At 42.3% G+C, this 20,000-nt stretch overlaps 1 protein-coding gene across 1 annotated transcript in view; it reads left to right on the top strand.

Moving 5' to 3' along the window:
- Nucleotides 1–19,010, top strand: part of LOC311523331 (uncharacterized protein C3orf22 homolog) — a 93,803-nt gene extending 74,793 nt beyond the window's left edge. The window contains exons 30-33 of the mRNA XM_084633201.1: nt 520–662; nt 13,499–13,643; nt 15,643–15,789; nt 17,853–19,010. Coding sequence (XP_084489327.1) covers nt 520–662; nt 13,499–13,643; nt 15,643–15,789; nt 17,853–18,042 — 625 coding nt within the window. The 3' untranslated portion in view covers nt 18,043–19,010. The remainder of the gene's footprint in view (nt 1–519; nt 663–13,498; nt 13,644–15,642; nt 15,790–17,852) is intronic.
- Nucleotides 19,011–20,000: the final 990 nt, after the last annotated feature.

Raw genomic sequence — 20,000 nt, 5'->3', positions numbered from 1 at the left:
AGGTCTCAAATTTAAAAAAGTGTCCTTTAATTTTGGGTGCCCAACTTTAGCCATCTGGGGCCAGACTTACAGAGATACTGAGCACCCACAACTTCAGCTGAAGTCAGTGAGGGCTGCAGTTGTCTTGTTTGGAACAAATTACACCCTGCTTTTGAAAAATGCGCCCTATGTGATTTGCCCAAGATCACATAAAGTGGCAGAGACGGAAACAGACCCCAGCTCTTCTAACTTCTAGTCCTGTACTCGAACAACAAGACCCATCCTTGCTGACGATAGCCTGTAGACAGAGGAACATACCGATTCTAACACCTCGTTTTTGTGATGTAGGTGTGGCAGAAGCAGAAAGGGCAATGGCTCTCTCAGGGCATGGTCCTGTCATAGTGTTTGTAAGGAGACTGAAATTCACTAGTCTAATCCTAGCCCCTTGTTATTATGAACAAACTGGGAGAATGGAGAAGATAAGATCAGGTGTACAAGCATCCTAGCTGAAAACACCATGTGTCTCTGTCTCATCTCCAGATTGGAGACCTGGAGAAGAAAAGAAAATGAAAGGACTGAGCATGCAAAGAAGAAGCGAGCAATACTGGAGCTCCAGAAATTGCAGCACCTCCACTTTCCAACAAGCCACTGGTTCTGTACTCAACCAGCCACTTCCCAGCAATGTAAGGCTCTTTATTCCCAATAACATGTAATATTTACACATGGGACAAGCGTAGGTAGGGAAAGGACTTGTGAATAAGGAGAAATCAGCACCCAAAATAAGTCTATTTTCATAGGTATGTCTCTAATTGAAACAGATATCATATGCATCATATTTACGGCTTGATGCAAATGATGGGTGACATTTTTTCAAGCCTGCACTAACTTTTTGAAAATCTTCATTTCAAGTGTGGAGCAAAGCAAACCACATTAATTTGTAAAATGACTGCCTGGAACTAACACCAAGTTCTCCATAAGGCTGAAGTCCCCAGAGTTACTGTACACAGCCAGCCCTAACATTCACTTTTATGACAGTCATTTGGATGAGTGGGAAGGTTTGAAATGTAGAAGGGGAGTCCGTTCTGGGTCAGTTGTTGCTAGGGAGCATATAAAGGGGGGTTGATGGAGTGCTTTATTGTGGTGGTAGATACTCACCTGTAACCTCCCACTATGCTTCTCCAGATCTCATTTTTTTCTAGTCTACCAGCTTTTCCCCTTCTCCACCATTGACCTTCATAGATATTTAGGTCAGAAGGGACCATTATGATCGTCTAGTCTGACCTGCACAACGCAGGCCACAGAATTTCACCCACCACTCCTGCAAAAAACCTCACAACTATATCTGTGGTACTGAAGTCCTCAAATCGTAGTTTAAAGACTCCAAGGAGCAGAGAATCCTCCAGCAAGTGACCCGTGCCCCATGCTACAGAGGAAGGTGAAAAACCTCCAGGGCCTCTTCCAATCTGCCCTGGAGGAAAATTCCTTCCCAACCCCAAATATGGCGATCAGCAAAACCCTGAGCATATGGGCAAGATTCATCAGCCAGATACTACATAAAATTCTTTCCTGGGTAACTCGGATCCCACCCCATCTAATATCCCATCACAAGCCATTGGGCCTATTTACCATGAATATTTAATTACCAAACCATGTTATCCCATCATACCATCTCCTCCATAAACTTATCGAGTTTAATCTTAAAGCCAGATAGATTTTTTGCCCCCACTGCTTCCCTTGGAAGGCTATTCCAAAACTTCACTCCTCTGATGGTTAGAAACCTTCGTCTAAGTTCTAGTCTAAATTTCCTGGTGGCCAGTTTATATCCATTTGTTCTTGTGTCCACATTGGTACTGAGCTTAAATAATTCCTCTCCCTCTCCGGTATTTATCCCTCTGATATATTTATAGAGAGCAATCATATCTCCCCTCAACCTTCTTTTAGTTAGGCTAAACAAGCCAAGCTCCTTGAGTCTCCTTTCCTAAGACAAGTTTTCCATTCCTCGGATCATCCTAGTAGCCCTTCTCTGTACCTGTTCCAGTTTGAATTCATCCTTCTTAAACATGGGAGACCAGAACTGCACACAGTATTCCAGGTGAGGTCTCACCAGTGCCTTGTATAACAGTACTAAAACCTCCTTATCCCTACTGAAAATACCTTTCCTGATGCATCCCAAGACCGCATTAGCTTTTTTCACGGCCATATCACAGTGGCAGCTCATAGTCATCCTATGATCAACCAATACTCCAAGGTCTTTTTCCTCCTCCGTTACTTCTAATTGATGCGTCCCTAGCTTATAACTAAAATTCTTGTTATTAATCCCTAAATGCATGACCTTACACTTCTCACTATTAAATTTCATCCTATTACTATTACTCCAGTTTACAAGGTCATCCAGATCCTCCTGTAGGATATCCCTGTCCTTCTCTAAATTGGCAATACCTCCCAGCTTTGTATCATCCGCATACTTTATTAGCACACTCCCACTTTTTGTGCCAAGGTCAGTAATAAAAATATTAAATAAGATTGGTCCCAAAACCGATCCTTGAGGAACTCCACTGGTAACCTCCCTCCAGCCGGACAGTTCACCTTTCAGTAGGACCCGTTGTAGTCTCCCCTTTAACCAATTCCTTATCCACCTTTCAATTTTCCTATTGATCCCCCTCTTATCCAATTTAACTAATAATTCCCCATGTGGCACGGTATCAAATGCCTTACTAAAATCTAGGTAAATTAGATCCACTGCATTTCCTTTGTCTAAAAAATCTGTTACTTTCTCAAAGAAGGAGATCAGGTTGGTTTGGCACGATCTACCTTTTGTAAAACCATGTTGTATTTTGTCCCATTTACCATTGACTTCAATGTCCTTAACTACCTTCTCCTTCAAAATTTTTTCCAAGACCTTACATACTACAGATGTCAAACTAACCGGCCTATAATTACCCAGATCACTTTTTTTCCCTTTCTTAAAAATAGGAACTATGTTAGCAATTCTCCAATCATACGGTACAACCCCTGAGTTTACAGATTCATTAAAAATTCTTGCTAATGGGCTTGCAATTTCATGTGCCAATTCCTTTAATATTCTTGGATGAAGCTTATCTGGGCCCCCTGATTTAGTCCCATTAAGCTGTTTGAGTTTCGCTTCTACCTCAAATATGGTAATGTCTACCTCCATATCCTCATTCTCATTTGTCATGCTACCATTATCCCTAAGATCCTCTTTAGCCTTATTAAAGACTGAGGCAAAGTATTTGTTTAGATATTGGGCCATGCCTAGATTATCCTTGACCTCCACTCCATCCTCAGTGTTTAGCGGTCCCACTTCTTCTTTCTTTGTTTTCTTCTTATTTATATGACTATAGAACCTTTTACTATTGGTTTTAATTCCCTTTGCAAGGTCCAACTCTACTTGACTTTTAGCCTGTCTCACTTTATCCCTACATGTTCGGACCTCAATAAGGTAGCTTTCTTTGCTGATCCCTCCCTTCTTCCACTCCCTGTATGCTTTCTGCTTTTTCTTAATCACCTCTCTGAGATGCTTGCTCATCCAGCTTGGTCTACAACTCCTGCCAATGAATTTTTTCCCCTTTCTTGGGATGCAGGCTTCCGATAGCTTCTGCAGCTTTGATTTAAAATAATCCCAGGCCTCCTCTACCTTTAGATCTATAAATTCTTCAGTCCAATCCACTTCCCTAACTAATTTCCTTAATTTTTGAAAGTCAGCCCTTTTGAAATCAAAAACCCTAGCTGCAGATTTATTTTTGTAAATCCTTCCATTCAGTTTGAACTGAATTAGCTCATGATCACTTGAGCCAAGACTATCCCCTACAGCCATTTCTTCTATGAGGTCCTCACTACTCACCAAAACCAAATCTAAAATGGAATCCCCTCTAGTCGGTTTAGCAACTACTTGCTGAAGGAATCCATCAGCTATCGCATCTAGGAAAATCTGAGCCCTATTATTATTATTAGCACTCGTCCTCCAGTCTATATCTGGGAAGTTAAAGTCTCTCATGATCACACAGTTTCCATTAGTATTTACTTTATTAAAAACATTAAAAAGGGCTCTATCCATATTCAAATTAGATCCCAGCGGTCTATAGCACACCCCAAGCACTATCCCAGGGGAGGCTCTAATAGTTTTCTTCCCCAATGTCATTTTTGCCCAGACGGACTCTGTATTATCCATTTCATTGCTTCTTATTTCTTTACATTCTACCTCATCCTTGATAGACAATGCTACTCCACCACCTTTACCTTTATTTCGGTCTTTCCTAAACAGCACATACCCTTCAATACCTGTACTCCAGTCATGACGACTATTCCACCCTGTTTCTGTTATCCCTATAGTATCTGGTTTCACTTCCTGCACCAGTAGCTCTAGTTCCTCCATTTTGTTACCTAGGCTCCTCGCATTGGTGAACAAACATCTTAATTTTTGCTGTTTGGCCTCACTCACATTCTGTACCCTATTAGGCACGGTCATTCTACAGCCAGTATAACCTATTAGACTGGTATCTGCACTGCCCTTCCTCTTATCCACGGCTGTATCCTTTCTTACTTCGTTTTCTTTCCTCTCAATGCTAAAATCCGGTGTGGAGATTACCTGGACATCTCCCAACCATCTCCCCCAAATTCCTAGTTTAAAGCTCTCGTAATCAGCTGTGCCAGCCTCCATCCTAGAAGTCTATTTCCTTCCCTACTCAGATGAAGTCCATCCTGAGAGAACTGTCCTCTGTCCATGAATGCCTCCCAGTGGCCATACATCCCAAAGCCCTCCTTATAGCACCACTGCCTAAGCCATCTGTTGATAGTTATAATCTTGTCACACCTTTGTTGCCCTTCTCTAGGAACAGGCAGAATCCCACTAAAGATCACCTGAGCCTCGATTTCCTTTAAGCATCTTCCCCAGCCTAGTATAGTCTCCCTTAATACTTTCCAGCGAGAATCTAGCCGTATCATTTGTTCCCACATGAAGGATAATTAGGGGATTCTTTCCTGCTCCCTTTAGAATCCTTTTCAACCTCAGGTCTACATCCCGTATCTTAGCACCTGGAAGACAGCACACCCTCCTATTCTCTGGATCAGCTCTGGTTACAGGCCTATCTGTTCTTCTCAGTAAAGAGTCCCCAATCACATAGACCTGCCTTTTCCTAGTGACGGTGCTATTCTCCAGTCTATCCCCTGTTCCCTCTGGTGCAAGTTCTTTCCATTCCTATTTTCCGTTGTAATCCTCTTTAACCCATCCTGTATCCTCCTGGGGCTCATATTTGGTGTAATCTCCATTAACTCTTCCCCTTTTCCTATAGGACTAGCCGCTCTTCTCTTCTTCCTTGCCCTTCCACCTTCAGTGACTACCTGCTGAGCCCCTTCTTCATTTTCCAACTCTGCAAACCTATTCTTGAGCTCTATTTCTCCTTCACTAACCCGTCTTTTCCTCTGCCTGGTTCTTTTAGTCACATGCTTCCACTGACCACTTTCCTCACCCAGTCTCCCCTCAGAATTCCCCAGCCCTGATTCCACCTGCAAGTCTGAGCTTTTCCCTTCAGATACCTCATGTCTTTGCTCCGTAATCTGCTCAAACCCCTTCCTAAACTCTACTAGACTTTCCACCTGCATCTCCAAACCTCGGATCTTTTCCTCCATCAGCTCTATCAGACGGCATTTCATACAGACAAAACTCTTACCAGGTGCCCCCTCCAGGATCATGTACATTCCTTCTCCCTTCCACTCTGAAAATTCTCAGAATCCACTTCCTACTTTAAAGAAGAACTTGAAATCCAACAGCCTCTGTGCGAGGCCCGAGCACAGCTCTTCTCTAGTGTACAGCCCATGCACTGGTATGCAGTGGAGTCTGGGAACCGTATATTTGATTCTCGGGTGATTTGAAGCAACCCAACAATCTCCATTGAACATCTAAGAATGCAGATTTTAACAGGGAAAGATATCATGTAGGCCACATACAGAGGCAAGAGGGCCCTGAGTTCCATTTTTATGGAAGGACAACAGTGCAAGAGAAGGGGGTTGCTTTGGAGACTTGGGTAGCAGACAGGCTGCATTATGAATTCGAATGAAACAATGGTTTCAATAGGCCAGGACATCAGGACGCCCCTGTAAAAGTGGGATGTTCATTCCCCATATTATTAGAGATGGAGCAGAGTCATCTGATCCAAATCCAAACTTCCCCACAATTCAGAGAAAAGCCCAAGTTGCAACATTCATCTCTGATTCCCCACCTTCCCCAGAGTTTGGATGGTGCCTTAGATCAGAAGTTCCTGTCTGTACCCATCTCTGCTATTTACACTGTGCCCTTCCAGTTCAGAAATCATGCTGAAACTTTCCAGAAAGACATGAAGATAAATTCCTTATATAAAACATGTTTCTATTTTTTTCTGTGTGCATTGTCTCGCCTTACTTCGTTCAAGCGGTAGCTGGTTCTCCCTCCCTTCTTATGATCACCTATAAAAAATATGTATATCTCCAGGCACAGAAATAAAGCTGTAGTCATTCTGAGTTGCTACTGGAATGTAGGTCTACCCAGTTAATTTCTTTCCCATTGTACTGGGTGGGGCAGTGATACAGTTACACTTAGACACACACCCTTCCCTTTTTTGTAGTATTTTAGTTATTTTTACTTCTGTCAAGGCTGACAACACAGCTTATTAGTAAGGAAAATAAGTAGTTTCTCTCCTTTTGTGGTGAACAGTAAGTTCTAAAATAATTTTTTGGAGCTTCTGATTCAGACATTCTGTGCAGCAACTCCTGCCTTGTCTAGCTGATTTATTGTCTATACTGCTTTAAAACATGCCATTTAAACCAGCACTGTAGTAGTGAATGATTGGGACAAACTTCCCTACCATAAAGATACCTTAAAAATAAAAATATACACTTCTGAGTCTGTCAGTTATTTCAGTTGTCCTGAAACAAAGACAACAATGTACAATTGCCAGCCCAGAGTACTGGATTCCTTATCCCAGGCATTTTGCATTTGCTGGGTACCTTGTCACAGGCACATAGCATTATCCTTCCACTCTGCTTTGTTGTTAGGCTCAATCAGTGTATTGAAACATACAAAAGAATTCTGCTCTGTCAAGTGCTCCAAGGACAGGACTGTTGAGTACTGTGTTTTAATAATCTACCTATTCATACGAAGACATCCAGCAGCAGGCAGGCAGAGAGCAATGTGTTGGCCAACCAAAACACAACTTGTGTATCTCATTTGAAGCCTACCAGCCTTTGTGCTGCCACTTTAAAGGGTTAATCTTCTGTATGCGAGGCTCATGTCACCTTGTTACAGAACAGTTTCACTAATTCTCTCCCTTCTCTTCATCCCATGTGGTTTTGGCATGGAAATAGTACTAGTAGAAACATAATAAATCTTCCCAAATGACATGCAAAACCGCATTAAACTTGCCTGGTTCTGTTGCCTGCTCAAAATTCAGACCAGCATCATGTGCCAAAAAAAAAAAAAGGTTAATTTAGAATTCACAAACCTTGTGAACAAACCTGGGTTGATTTATGGTTTGACATCAAAACTAGGTGAAATTTGCAACTTTGCCTGGTTTCAGTATGGGAATAGGTGAAACTGAGCTTTCCTGTAAGCTTTTGGCTTTCTTTGAACCCCAAACTCAGCTCTAAATCTGGGGACAGGGAGCAATTGTTAACCCACATGGATTAAAACCCAACAAAATGTTGAGTGAGTTTTTGCAGAATGAAACAGCCGAGTTTTACTTGCTCTACTCTTTGTGCTCCAGAGTCAGAAATAAATATCCACTACTGCCCAAAAACTCATTGCCTTGGTTTATTTGGTAAGGGTGTCTCTTCCAAGAGTAGCCGTAAGTATATGGGTTATGCATAAGTTCTGCTTTTAGAATGGAGCAAATCCTGGCAGAGCTGAGGGTCTGTCTCTAGTTCTGTAATTACTGTACAAAGCAAAAGTTTGGATCTTTTGTTGCTTGCGTGTCACAGCACTTTTCAAGTTACCACTGGTGGATGAATCAGTAGAATAAATTTCCTAGATTAACTGCTGGGGGATGGGAAAAACCTTGGTTAATGATCTGTTATTTCTACAGTATTGTTTTTATAGTTATGTTTTAGTTCTGCCATAGCTGTGCATGGTGCTTTACAGTTAAATGAAGCAGCTCCCTGCTCCAACTAGTTTACAATCTAAGGGCCACATCCTGCAAACCCTTTCTTATTTGAGTAGTTTCATTGGACTTCATAGGGCTATTAGCATAGGCCCATATATTTAAAGACATGTAGGCATTGCTGTGCTCATTTTCAAAAGAGATTTAGACACTTGGGAGCCATTCAATGGGATTTAGGCTTTGAAGTGCCTAAAATCCCTTTTGAAAATAAGATTTAGGCTCCTAAATCAGTTAGGCATTGCAACACTGAGTGCAGCAATGCCTGAATACCTTTGAAAAATCTGGGTCAGAAGGACTACTAACCTGAGTGAGGCTTTTGTAGGATCAAAGACTGTAAGTTATGGGTTTTAAAAATCAAGAAAACATTGTCTGACTCACCCTTAATAACTTAATTATCTGTCTGATGCATGTCCAAAAATAATCCAAATAAGATTAAAGAACAATAAAAAGTTTTTATTCCCAAAGGGAAAGAACAGTCAGACTTTCAACACCACAGATGTTTTGGCCTGCAGTTACCCTTTGTGCTGTGTCAGAATGTAATAATTAAAGGGACATGGTCAACCAAAAACTCACTTCTTTGAATTCCTTACCTGTGTTAAATAGCAACATCTTAGATTGTTAAAATGGAAGGAATTTTAAAAATCAATTTTGCTTTGCACCATTTATGCTATGAACTGAATGCAAAGAAGTAAAGTTTGAAGTGTAAAACTAGGTTGGTCTGTTTCATTCTCATTTCTAATCAGTCTCATTTTCTGGTTCTCAAGCAATAGCACAGTGCTTTTGTTTTCTGTGCATAGGCTCAGACTTTAAAAAAAATCACTTCACCTTTGCTTTCACCTCTGCCCTTTTGTCTTTGCTTTCCATTAACGCTGTATTAACAGGGGTGTCATATGTAAGACACAGGAGGTAATTGTCCCACTCTATTCAGGAGTACTCAGATGGGGTACTGTGCTCAGTTCTGGGCATCACATTTCAGCAAAGATGTGGACAGACTGGATAGAGTCCAGAGGAAAGCAACAAAAATGATAAAAGGTTTAGAAAACCTGACCTATTAGGAAAGGTTAAAATAACTGGGCATGCTTCGTCTTGAGAAAAGAAGACTGAAGGGGGGACCTGATAAGTATTCAAATATTTTAAGGTCTGTTATAAAGGGTGGTAATCAATTGTTCTTCATGTCCAGTGAAGGTAGGACAAAAAGCAATGGGCTTAATCTAAGGCAAAGGAGATAAAGGTTAGATATTAGGAAACACTTTTTAACTATAAGGGTAGTTAGGATCTGGAATAGACTTCCAAAGGAGGTTGTGGAATTGCCGTCATTGAAGGTTTTTAAAAACAGATTGGACCAACACCTGTCAGGGATGGTCTAGATTTACTTGGTCCTGCCACAGTTCAAGCAGCTGGACTTGATGACTTCTCAAGATCCCTCCAGCCCTACATTAATACAATTCTGTGATTCTATGAGCACACACACGATAGAGTATTATTTGCGTGAATACTCAAAGTGAATTTGAATTTTGCACACTAAAATAATTGCCGATTGTTTTAAACTGACAAAACCCTTCATGAGAGCCCTGATGCAGAGACAATTAAAAGATCTGACTTCACCCTTTGCAAGTAGTACAGTGCAAGCATCTGCAGTTAGTCTGGGTAAACAACTAACAATTTTCAACTGTGGTGAAAATTACAAATCAATAAATGCAAAATGCCTAGTATATTTTATTGTGGATGTCTCACTGTTTGACACAACAGTTAGTGTTCCCTAAACTCATGGCCAGATTCCTGGCACATGAGCCGTACTGTCAGCTCACTGCCTCCTTCACAGCTAGAATCACAGACTCACTTACTTTGTGTGTATGTGATAAGAAAAAAAATTATGTAACCTCAGAACCCCTCCACTAAATTTTACAGTAGACTGTTTTTTCTAGGAACGATGCCTTTGGCAAGGTCTGGCTGATCCGGAAGGGAAAACGTTTAATGTTTCAAAAATTTCCCTGATCCTGTTTATCTACTCCAAAGCCCAAATGGCTTCCTCGCTCTTTCTTTTGCATATAGGAGTTATAACCAAGGAACAGAAACAAAGCAATGGGACTTTTGTGACTATGGGACTTTTGTAACCAATCACAAAAGTGGAATATTGAGTAGCCAATACTTGCAGCAAACTGTTTGTGATCAATCCACAGAGAAAAAAACAAACAAATGTTGTGGGGTAAATTTAAGTTAAAAACAAATGTGAGGGAATCATGATCTGCTTGTAAATTGTCCTCAAGCAGAAAAAGAAGTTACATGTATCAAGGAAATTACTCCCAAGGAAGCATTCACTCAGCTCTAGCTACAGCACCACAAGGGATATAATTAATCAGAAAAATTAAGAGTAATTTACTGAGATTTTACAGGTTTCAGAGTAACAGCCGTGTTAGTCTGTATTCGCAAAAAGAAAAGGAGTACTTGTGGCACCTTAGAGACTAACCAATTTATTTGAGCATGAGCTTTCGTGAGCTACAGCTCACTTCATCGGATGCATGCCGTGGAAACTGTAGCAGACTTTATATATACACAGAGAATATGAAAAAATACCTCCTCCCACCCCACTGTCCAGCTGGTAATAGCTTATCTAAAGTGATCACCAGGTGGGCCATTTCCAGCACAAATCCAGGTTTTCTCACCCTCCACCCCCCCCCCCCCCCACAGATTCACTCTCCTGCTGGTGATAGCCCATCCAAAGTGACAACTCTTTACACAATGTGCATGATAATAAAGTTGGGCCATTTCCTGCACAAATCCAGGTTCTCTCACCCCCTCACCCCTTGGTTTTACCAGCAGGAGAGTGAGTTTGTGTGTGTATGGGGGTGGGGGGGATGTGACAAAACCTGGATTTGTGCTGGAAGTGGCCCACCTTAATTATGCACATTGTAGGGAGAATGGTCACTTTGGATGAGCTATTACCAGCAGGAGAGTGAGTTTGTGTGTGTGGTTTTTGGGAGGGGGGTGAGGGGGTGAGAGAACCTGGATTTGTGCAGGAAATGACCCAACTTTATTATCATGCACATTGTGTAAAGAGTTGTCACTTTGGATGGGCTATCACCAGCAGGAGAGTGAATCTGTGGGGGGGGGGGGTGGAGGGTGAGAAAACCTGGATTTGTGCTGGAAATGGCCCACCTGGTGATCACTTTAGATAAGCTATTACCAGCTGGACAGTGGGGTGGGAGGAGGTATTTTTTCATATTCTCTGTGTATATATAAAGTCTGCTACAGTTTCCACGGCATGCATCCGATGAAGTGAGCTGTAGCTCACGAAAGCTCATGCTCAAATAAATTGGTTAGTCTCTAAGGTGCCACAAGTACTCCTTTTCTTTTTGAGATTTTACAAAAATCCATCTTTAAATACATACCACTAATATTAGATTCTATAAATCCCTTCTTCGGTCTAAAGCCAGCTGAGAGTAATCCTTAATAACCAATCCGAACAGTCCTATATCGAAAGTCTGTTGAAAGCAGGCCAACCAATCAGCAGCCTAATGACATCAAGAGAAAAAATATACCCTGCACTGAAGATTTAGTCCTGATTGTGACGCCAAAGGTATATCTTCTGATGTCATTTCTCAGGCTCTTTACTGATTGGCTGCCATGTATTGAATAGGCCCTTTAGATGGATTAGCTGTAACCATTACTTTGGCCCATCAGTGTGGGAAGGCCCTTTGGCCAAACCATCAGTGCTGTGGGGATGGCAGCTCTCTCTCGTGGGTAAATAAAAGCTTGGCTGAAGCAGTATAGGTTTGTTTGGATTTTTGGGCACATTTTAGACTTGGTTTGTAGCTCTTTAGGGTGATTATTTTGCTGGTTTTACCTCTCACACTCAGTGACTATTAGCAAAGAGAAAAGCACATTCTTTCAGTGCAAAATAATATTTTCCTTAATCTAAACTAATGTAAAGTCTCCATGGCAGCATCTACTAGAAATGTCCTTACTGACTATTCCCAAGGGGCAGTGCTCTAGGCAGGGTTACAGGACACTGTGATAAAAACACCTGAGTCAGCCTGCACTAGCTCTTTTCCATTTGTGCAAGCACCTGTGGGGAAGTGCTACCTTTTGGGAATAATGGGTACATAGATGCTGGAACTATGGGTGCTGGGGGGGCTGCCGCACTCCCTGGCTTGAAGTGGTTTCCATGTATATCCATTACAATCCCCCACTATAAAAATTGTTCCAGCAGCCCTGAACGGGTAACAGCATTTCTACTGCAGGCAAGACCTGTGTGAGAGAGAACTCAATGTGTCTTTCACTGTAAGATCCTCCATTTTAAATTCTCTCTTAGCCCTAACAGGCAGGTAAGTGGACTTCTTTCATAGAAGACAGAATACCACTGTCCTACAATTTCCTTTAGCTCAGTCTATTGCTGTTTGCAATTTTAAAGGAAATAGTTTCGATCTGTTTCAGTCTCAGTCGATTTCAATCTCCAAATATTCAGTTTATAAATGCCAGATAGAGAAGATCTATCAAACAAATCTCACACTCTTCCTTAATTAAGATAGTATTAAAGCATAGAGAACGGAGCTGTCGAGGCAGGTGTTTAGGTTAGGGATGTGTGTTTGAATAAAAGAATACACTGCCAAAATCATGTAATCCATACTCCCATAGATACTGTGTTGCTGCAGTGATTCCCCCAAAAGACTAGGCCAAATTCAGAGGTGCTGTGTAAGATTTACCCTTTACTCTGGAAGGGAGCTCAGATACCTGGTGATGTGCTTTGCCTAAGACTCTGTATGGAACAGACTAGAGAGAGACTAGAATAGGTAGTTTAGGTTACATATCAGGAAGTGAGTCCAAAGGAGTCTAAGTTGGCTTAACATAAATAGCAAGGAGCCAGAAGAAGCTGTAAGTTAAAATACACGGTAGTTATTTTAATTCCCACCTTTATTACACTCTTTGGAAGATGCTTTTCCTATTACACTCCTCTCTTCTGGCCCCTTGGAATGTGACACCAACCTGGGCTCCCTTAAATCCAATTACTCCTTTTTCCTGACATGTAAGGTATGCTCCTTTATGCATCACCTCGGAATCTGGCCCTCTATGTAGAACCCTGCATGTAAGCAGTATTTTTTAATCAATGCAATGAGCCTTTCAATACATAAGGATATAGAGTGCTAGAGAGGGGCTTAATAAACAAAGTAAAAGAAATGTGTTAAGGGAAAAGAATGCAATAAAATGCTGAGTGATTTAAAGTTTCCCCAAATGCTTGGAGTTTAGTGTCTCTCTCACTCCCAGGCATAGAGACCCATGCAGGTGAGATGTGGTAGTTTAGATATATGTCTGAGTTCATTTCTGTATATAAAAATACATTACGAGCCTTCTAGCTTTCTCTTTCCATTCCCTAGATCAGAATTTGCAGATTTCTGAAAACCTCTTTGAAACGGAGTTTGCTGCTTGGATGCAGCCTCACAAGAAGTCCCATGTCCTTTCCCATCCGTGTGCTGTGATGCAGGAGGCCCCCATCAACTTTTCCAGGGAATTTCCTTACAGGTAAACAAAACATTCAGTAAGCCCAGAGAAATCCAGGTTCTGAGCCAGCTCACTCTTCCTTTGCAAGTGAATTACTCAGCGGGAAACATTAATGCTTCACAGGCTGAATGTAAAAAATAAAGGCCTTTTCTGAGTTGCATTAGCTTTGTAATAGATTGATTTGAACATGTGGGGAGCAGCAGCACCATCCTCGCAGCATTCAGTCATTTTTTGTTTTTTGGAAGACCAATGAGATGAGTTCTGGGTGCAAGCCAAGGGTTTGAATGGGACAGTGCAAGCACTGGAGAACTGTTTTCCCCCCCTCTGCATTTCCCTCTTTCAGTGATTCCTTTAAACCCTCTCCTCACACTCAAGCCTCCAACAGGCAGCCTCCCAGCTGAGGGGAACTGGGCAGGAATCCTTTTAGAACTCAGCAACGCTGCACTTTGGTCAAGAAAGGAGAATACACGGTGCTTCATGAAAAAAAAAGGAGTACTTGTGGCACCTTAGAGACTAACAAATTTATTTGAGCATAAGCTTTCGTGAGCTACACCCTAGTGAGGTGCAGTATTTTGAACCTTAAGCCATGTTACAGTATCTATTGCTGCTTCTGTTTATGTTGTAATACCCAGAATGTGCTAGGTGCTGTACAAACACAGAACAAAACATGTAGTCCCAACCTCAGAGAGCTTCTGCCTAAAGGTAATGCTAAGAGGAACAGGTTTTTGCTGAATACTGCAGAGCTCTGAGGCCAGTAGAGATGTTTAATAAAATAATTTGTCCCTTTGTGACCTAATTTCTTTTCATAGCTACCAAAGTTCATCCTTTTCAGGATACTGGGCCAGTCACTAAACAGAATCCTCCAGGGTGGAAATACCTTGTTTTACTCTAGCATCTGAAAAGGAGCACTTGTGGCACCTTAGAGACTAACAAATTTATTTGAGCATAAGCTTCATGAAACACTCTCTCCCAACACTGTGCAGGCACTGAGCTTGCTGCCTCTGCAGCACTTTTCACCTTTTGCTGGTTGTAGGATTTCCTAGTTTGACAAGTGATCCAAGAGTTCTTGCAGAGCACTCCCTTTTATGGCAAAAGTTTCACTTGGAGTCTTTTTTCTATAGGAAGGGGAAGGAACATGGGCTAGCTGCTAAAGAGGGGACTGGGAATCAGGACGCATGGGTTCTGTTCCTTGGTCTACCAGCGACTCACCATGTGGTCATGGGCAACTCACTTCACCTCTGCGCATCAGCTGCTCCTTGTGCAAATTAGGGACAATGTTTATATTCCTCTCTGCCAGAGAAGAAAGATGCCCATTCATTGCCATTTGTCTTCCTCTCCTGCCTCCCCTTGCACTCCCTGAGATCAAGAACATTCCAATGCACAGAGGGTTATGCCAATGGAGAAGGGGATTCCAGAATCCTGAACTCAAGTGTATATCCGGGTTGAGGATTAAAATCCAGTCCTCCTGTAACATGAGACTGTGAGGACTGTTTCATATTGCAGTTGCTTACCTGTGTCTGATGCCTCACTTGTTTAAATCAAATGATCATGTTTTTCACCCTTGCAGACAGAAGCACTGAACAATAAGTGTAGCCCTATAACCAAAAGAGGTTCTGTTCCAGGAAACTCATGGAAACTACAAGGAATTTTCAGTTTGGGGCAGGAGGGAGCTACCCGATCTCACTCAGATATTTGCGTTGATTCCGAACATTGCGTTCCAGCCCTGGGCTGGAAGCAGAGGCTGCCTCTTCCAATGCCACTTCTAGGGCAGAGCAGTATCACTGCACAGTATCAAGCAGCCACTGAATCTGATTTTGGGAGAAGTTTAAATCCTTAGGCAATAGTTTTCCGTTAGAGATCAGTTTCTTAGGGGAGCAATGGTCTCCCCTGAACTGAGATTTCCAGCTGGACCCTATATTTTTTGATTCTTAAGTATGCCTTAATAACTCATGTTTTCATCTTGTTTTTTTAATCTTCTTTTACCCCCATTATTTGAAAGTAATCTAATGTGATATTATAGACTAGCCTGGGGACCTGTGACCACACATGACCTGGAGGCAAAACTGCGTTACCCAAGGACGATGCAGGGCTTGTTTAAAGACGGCAAAGCAAGCAGCCTCCTTGTAGAGAGAAATCTGCAGCCAACAAAATCAATCCCTAGCAAAGGGTAAGTAGAGAAGCCCTCTGTGTCTGCCAACCCATGATGAATAATCACTCTGTTCCCCCAGGCTTTTCCTATTCCCATCATGCTTCACTCACTGGCTACAGTCTGATCCCATCATTCCCTCCGTAAAGATGCGTATAGCGGTCTCACTGCTGGCAAAAATCCAGGAAAGGAAAAAATTGCATTTCATAAATGTGTAAAATAGTAAAACGGTTCTCATGTTCACCCTGAATTTTATTTTATTTTATTTCAAAAGTAAGAGTCAGATTTCTCAGCAAAAAACGGAATTTCTGTTTGGGGCAAATTCACAATTTTATCTAAGGTGTAATAACAGCAGCACAGAAAGCTGCACTTCTTAGCAGAAATGACAGGTGTTTACAAAGCAATCCAGGAAATTATCTGCCAAATTACCAGGTGTCATGAAGTGAGAATAGGTCATTTCAGCCAGCACTATGCATATGCAGCAGAGACATGCAGAGCCCAAGTCTGAAAATCCCACCCCTTTGAACACTACTCTGAGAGCAGAGAACAGGCCTTTAGGGTAAGTAGACAGCAGCCTAGACAGTTGGACATGCAGGTGGTGGCTGCCTGCACCTATGAATGATTCAATGGGCACAGAACAAAGGTGGCTGAGAAGTACCCAACAAAGAAAACTCTGATCAAGATATTTTCAGAATGTGTGTGTTATATAGACACCAGGTTGGTGTCTCCTTCTGCCCAACACTTTGTTGTGGCTGTTTGTAAAGCAGTGATGCAGAAGGTTGCCTAAAAGAGAGAGTCTGCTTTGTGGCTTGATCCTCCAGAGATATTTGAGCTCACTCTGGTGTAGTAAAGGGAGCTGTTGTTTGATAACCATGTCAAGCTATTAGTATAATTCTGATACGACTGCCTGGCTTATTCAAGAGCTCTTGAAGAGCATGCATAATGTCATGGTTACAGGGCTAGCTGCATCACTCTGAATGCACCTCCACAAGTGATGAGCCTCAAGCTGTCACCTTTTGTGGGGTGAAACCCCGTGATTCTCCCTTTCTTACACCAGGACCTCAGTTGCAGACCTCTGTGTGCTAACCACAGGCCAGAGTTTCAGTATCTGCAGTTCTACTTCTCAGGAGCTGTGAACAGTGGTATCCTGTGACCAATCAGCCTCTTCAAAATAAAGTATCATTTATTCTTAACAGTAGGAACACCACATAGCATAGGAAGAAAAGGAGGATTTGTGGCACCTTAGAGACTAACCAATTTATTTGAGCATAAGCTTTAGTGAGCTACAGCTCACTTCATCGGATGCAACTTATGCTCAAATAAATTGGTTAGTCTCTAAGGTGCCACAAGTACTCCTTTTCTTTTTGTGAATACAGACTAACACGGCTGTTACTCTGAAACATAGCATAGGAGAACAGTGTGGCTTATGTACCTAATGCTTACTTTCCCCCCTGATGTGAGTCAGGTAGGCCTACCTTCTTCAGACTTCCTCCACAGAGCCTCTCTTTGTGTCAGGCTCTTTCTCTGACAACTGGTCCCCATTTCTCTTCAAAGAGGGACTTTTTAACTGTTTTGTCTCCTTCTGACCTTAGTCTGCCAGCCCTGGGAGGCGGGCCCTTCCTAATTAGCAGCCCAGCCATTGTTTTCCTAATGGTCCTTGTGGCATTTTCCCCAGAGGTATCTTACCTCTAGTCATTATCTCATTTCCTGCTTGCTTTTCCTAACAGCCCCTTTTGACTTAGCTCCATATAGTTGACAACAACTGCCCTTTCTGCTACTGGATGATCATAGAGCATGGAGCACAGAGCATTGCATCCGATGAAGTGAGCTGTAGCTCACAAAAGCTCATGCTCAAAAAAATTGCTTAGTCTCTAAGGTGCCACAAGTACTCCTTTTCTTTTTGCGAATACAGACTAACACGGCTGTTACTCTGAAACCTGTCATAGAGCATGGATAAATGAATACAGAGTGCCCACCTCCTCCAAGCATAGTACCTACAGTATTAGCATTCGGAAAGATTGACATGTATCTTTACCTTAATATCAATCACTTGGAGATGACTCTGTCTCTGTTTTTCTTTTCAGGAGGTACATCTTGGTGAATGCTGAGACTCCTTCAATATCCTCTACCCCGCCTGTAAGCAGCCCACTGGAAGAGAGGTTACTGAGTGTCCGATTCCCCAAACAAAAAAAAAGGGTGCTTCAAACTCTGCCCCACAATGTGCACAAGCATTCTCAGCCTCCTGCAGCAATGCAACACCTTCTCGCTTTATGAAGGCATTTCCAGGGGTGGCTAACACCATAACAAGACCACTTTTCTAGTCCTGCAGATTGCATTTTGTAATGTGATCTTTTTTCCCAAGCTATATTGTTACCTGTTTTCTCTCTTTAATCTTGTGTTAATACTCCATGGTTGATACTCGTTAGCACCAAAGTGAATATTCAGTGAGCAATAATAGCCAAAGGGGGGTCGCATTTTCTAGCTGTTAATTACCAGATAGGCTGAGAACTAGGGAGTAGGGTCGTGGAAAACTTTTATGCCAAAATCCAGCTTTTCTGGTTTCATTACCAGAGCAGAGCTCTCAAGGGTGTGCACTGACCTCTAGACCATTTCATGTGAACCTGGGACTGGGCTGGGCCTCCCAACAAACAGCATACGGTCTCCCTTAACCTGTAGCCATTTTTATGCGAGAGGGGACCTTTACTCCCCTAACAAAAGTCTTTGAGGAGGAGCTAGATGGTCCTCTCTTCCCACCAGACATTATCTGAGGAGCCGGCAAGCAGGCTTGCTGTGCTTCCCAATAACAGAAAGGTTTCTGAAGGATGCCTGGTAGCTCTACGCTACCCACCATCTGAGATCTGAGGTGATTCAGTCAGCCCAGAACTACTTGACAGGGCTTGCCTCCATCTAAAGATCTTGAGAGGGGGAGAGTGGCCCAGAACCCACTATGTGGAGACTCCAGAAGGCTGGTAAAGTCCACTAGCTCTTGCCCCCTCCTTGAAGATATCTGAAGTAAAATTTCAGTGTGGAGAGCCGGGGTGAACCCAACACTGAGGGCTGCAAAACAGATGAACTGAAATTCTCCCCCAACCCCAAATTGTTTTTTGTTCACTGAAGCCAACAGCTTTTATGTAGTCCTGCCTGAAAACTCAAGCCCTCAATCCAACCACCCATTCATTAATTGCCAGAAACTACCCAAGTCAGAGGTCAAATCACTCCAGTAAACTGTAAAAGTAATAAATGAATGGAATAGAAAATATCAAAGGTTTCACTCTCTGGTTTTGTCTTTCATTTGCACACCCAGCTTTTATTTCTTTGCAATATCAGCCTTTTCATACCAGCGAATTATGCTACAGTAGTGAACAGACAATGATTCTCATCATTAGGCTAAGCTAACAATTTTATGTCTGTTACTGTCCAAGAGTCCTGCTAAATCAAAAAGAAAAGGAGTACTTGTGGCATCTTAGAGACTAACAAATTTATCTGAGAATAAGCTTTCGTGAGACCTGGTCTACCCTACAAATTTACATCGGTGTAACTGCATTGCTCAGGGGTGTGAAAAATCCACACCTCTGAGCAATGCAGTCATACCGACCTAACCCCCAGTGCAGGTCGACAAGAGGGCTTTTTCCTTCGACACAGCTACCGCTGCTCATGGAGGTGGATTAACTAGGCATGGTAGCACCTTGACTGAAGGGCTGCAGAGGCACAGTTGCACCAGTGATGCTGCAGCGCTGTAAGTGTAGCCACGCCCTCAGCCTGCCCTGAGACCAACCTTAGTCCTTTCCCCTCTCCCCCAACTAGGTAACTGTGCAAAGTATAAGGGAAACTGAGGCACACATAGGCTTCAGAAGAAACCTTACCAAAAATGCTCACTTTATCACATTAGGTAACGTAGACTGTGATTTTTCCAATATGGTTATAAGATGCTTCTCAGAAGAAAATCTACCTAGAACCTAGCTATATTTACATACAGTTGTTTCTACAACAGCTTCAGCAGTGGTGTGGACAGGGCCTCGGTGTTTGAATGAGGGTGATCAGAATGTGGTTTAATGAGGCTATGAGCCAAAGTTACGGTAACTAGCCGTATGAGAGAAGGTTTTTGAAAAAGAGACTTATTCTAAGCAAGGAAGTATAGTGAAAATTAATCCATTGCTACCAGCAGGGCATTGACTGACAGGTTCTCAAGATTCACTCTATACTTGGCTGCACCTGTCTTGCCATAACAAACC

The sequence above is a fragment of the Lepidochelys olivacea genome (assembly GCF_965140295.1).
Source record: "Lepidochelys olivacea isolate rLepOli2 genome assembly, chromosome: 7".
Taxonomy (NCBI): domain Eukaryota; kingdom Metazoa; phylum Chordata; order Testudines; family Cheloniidae; genus Lepidochelys; species Lepidochelys olivacea.
This window is presented reverse-complemented; position numbering and strand designations above follow the sequence as displayed.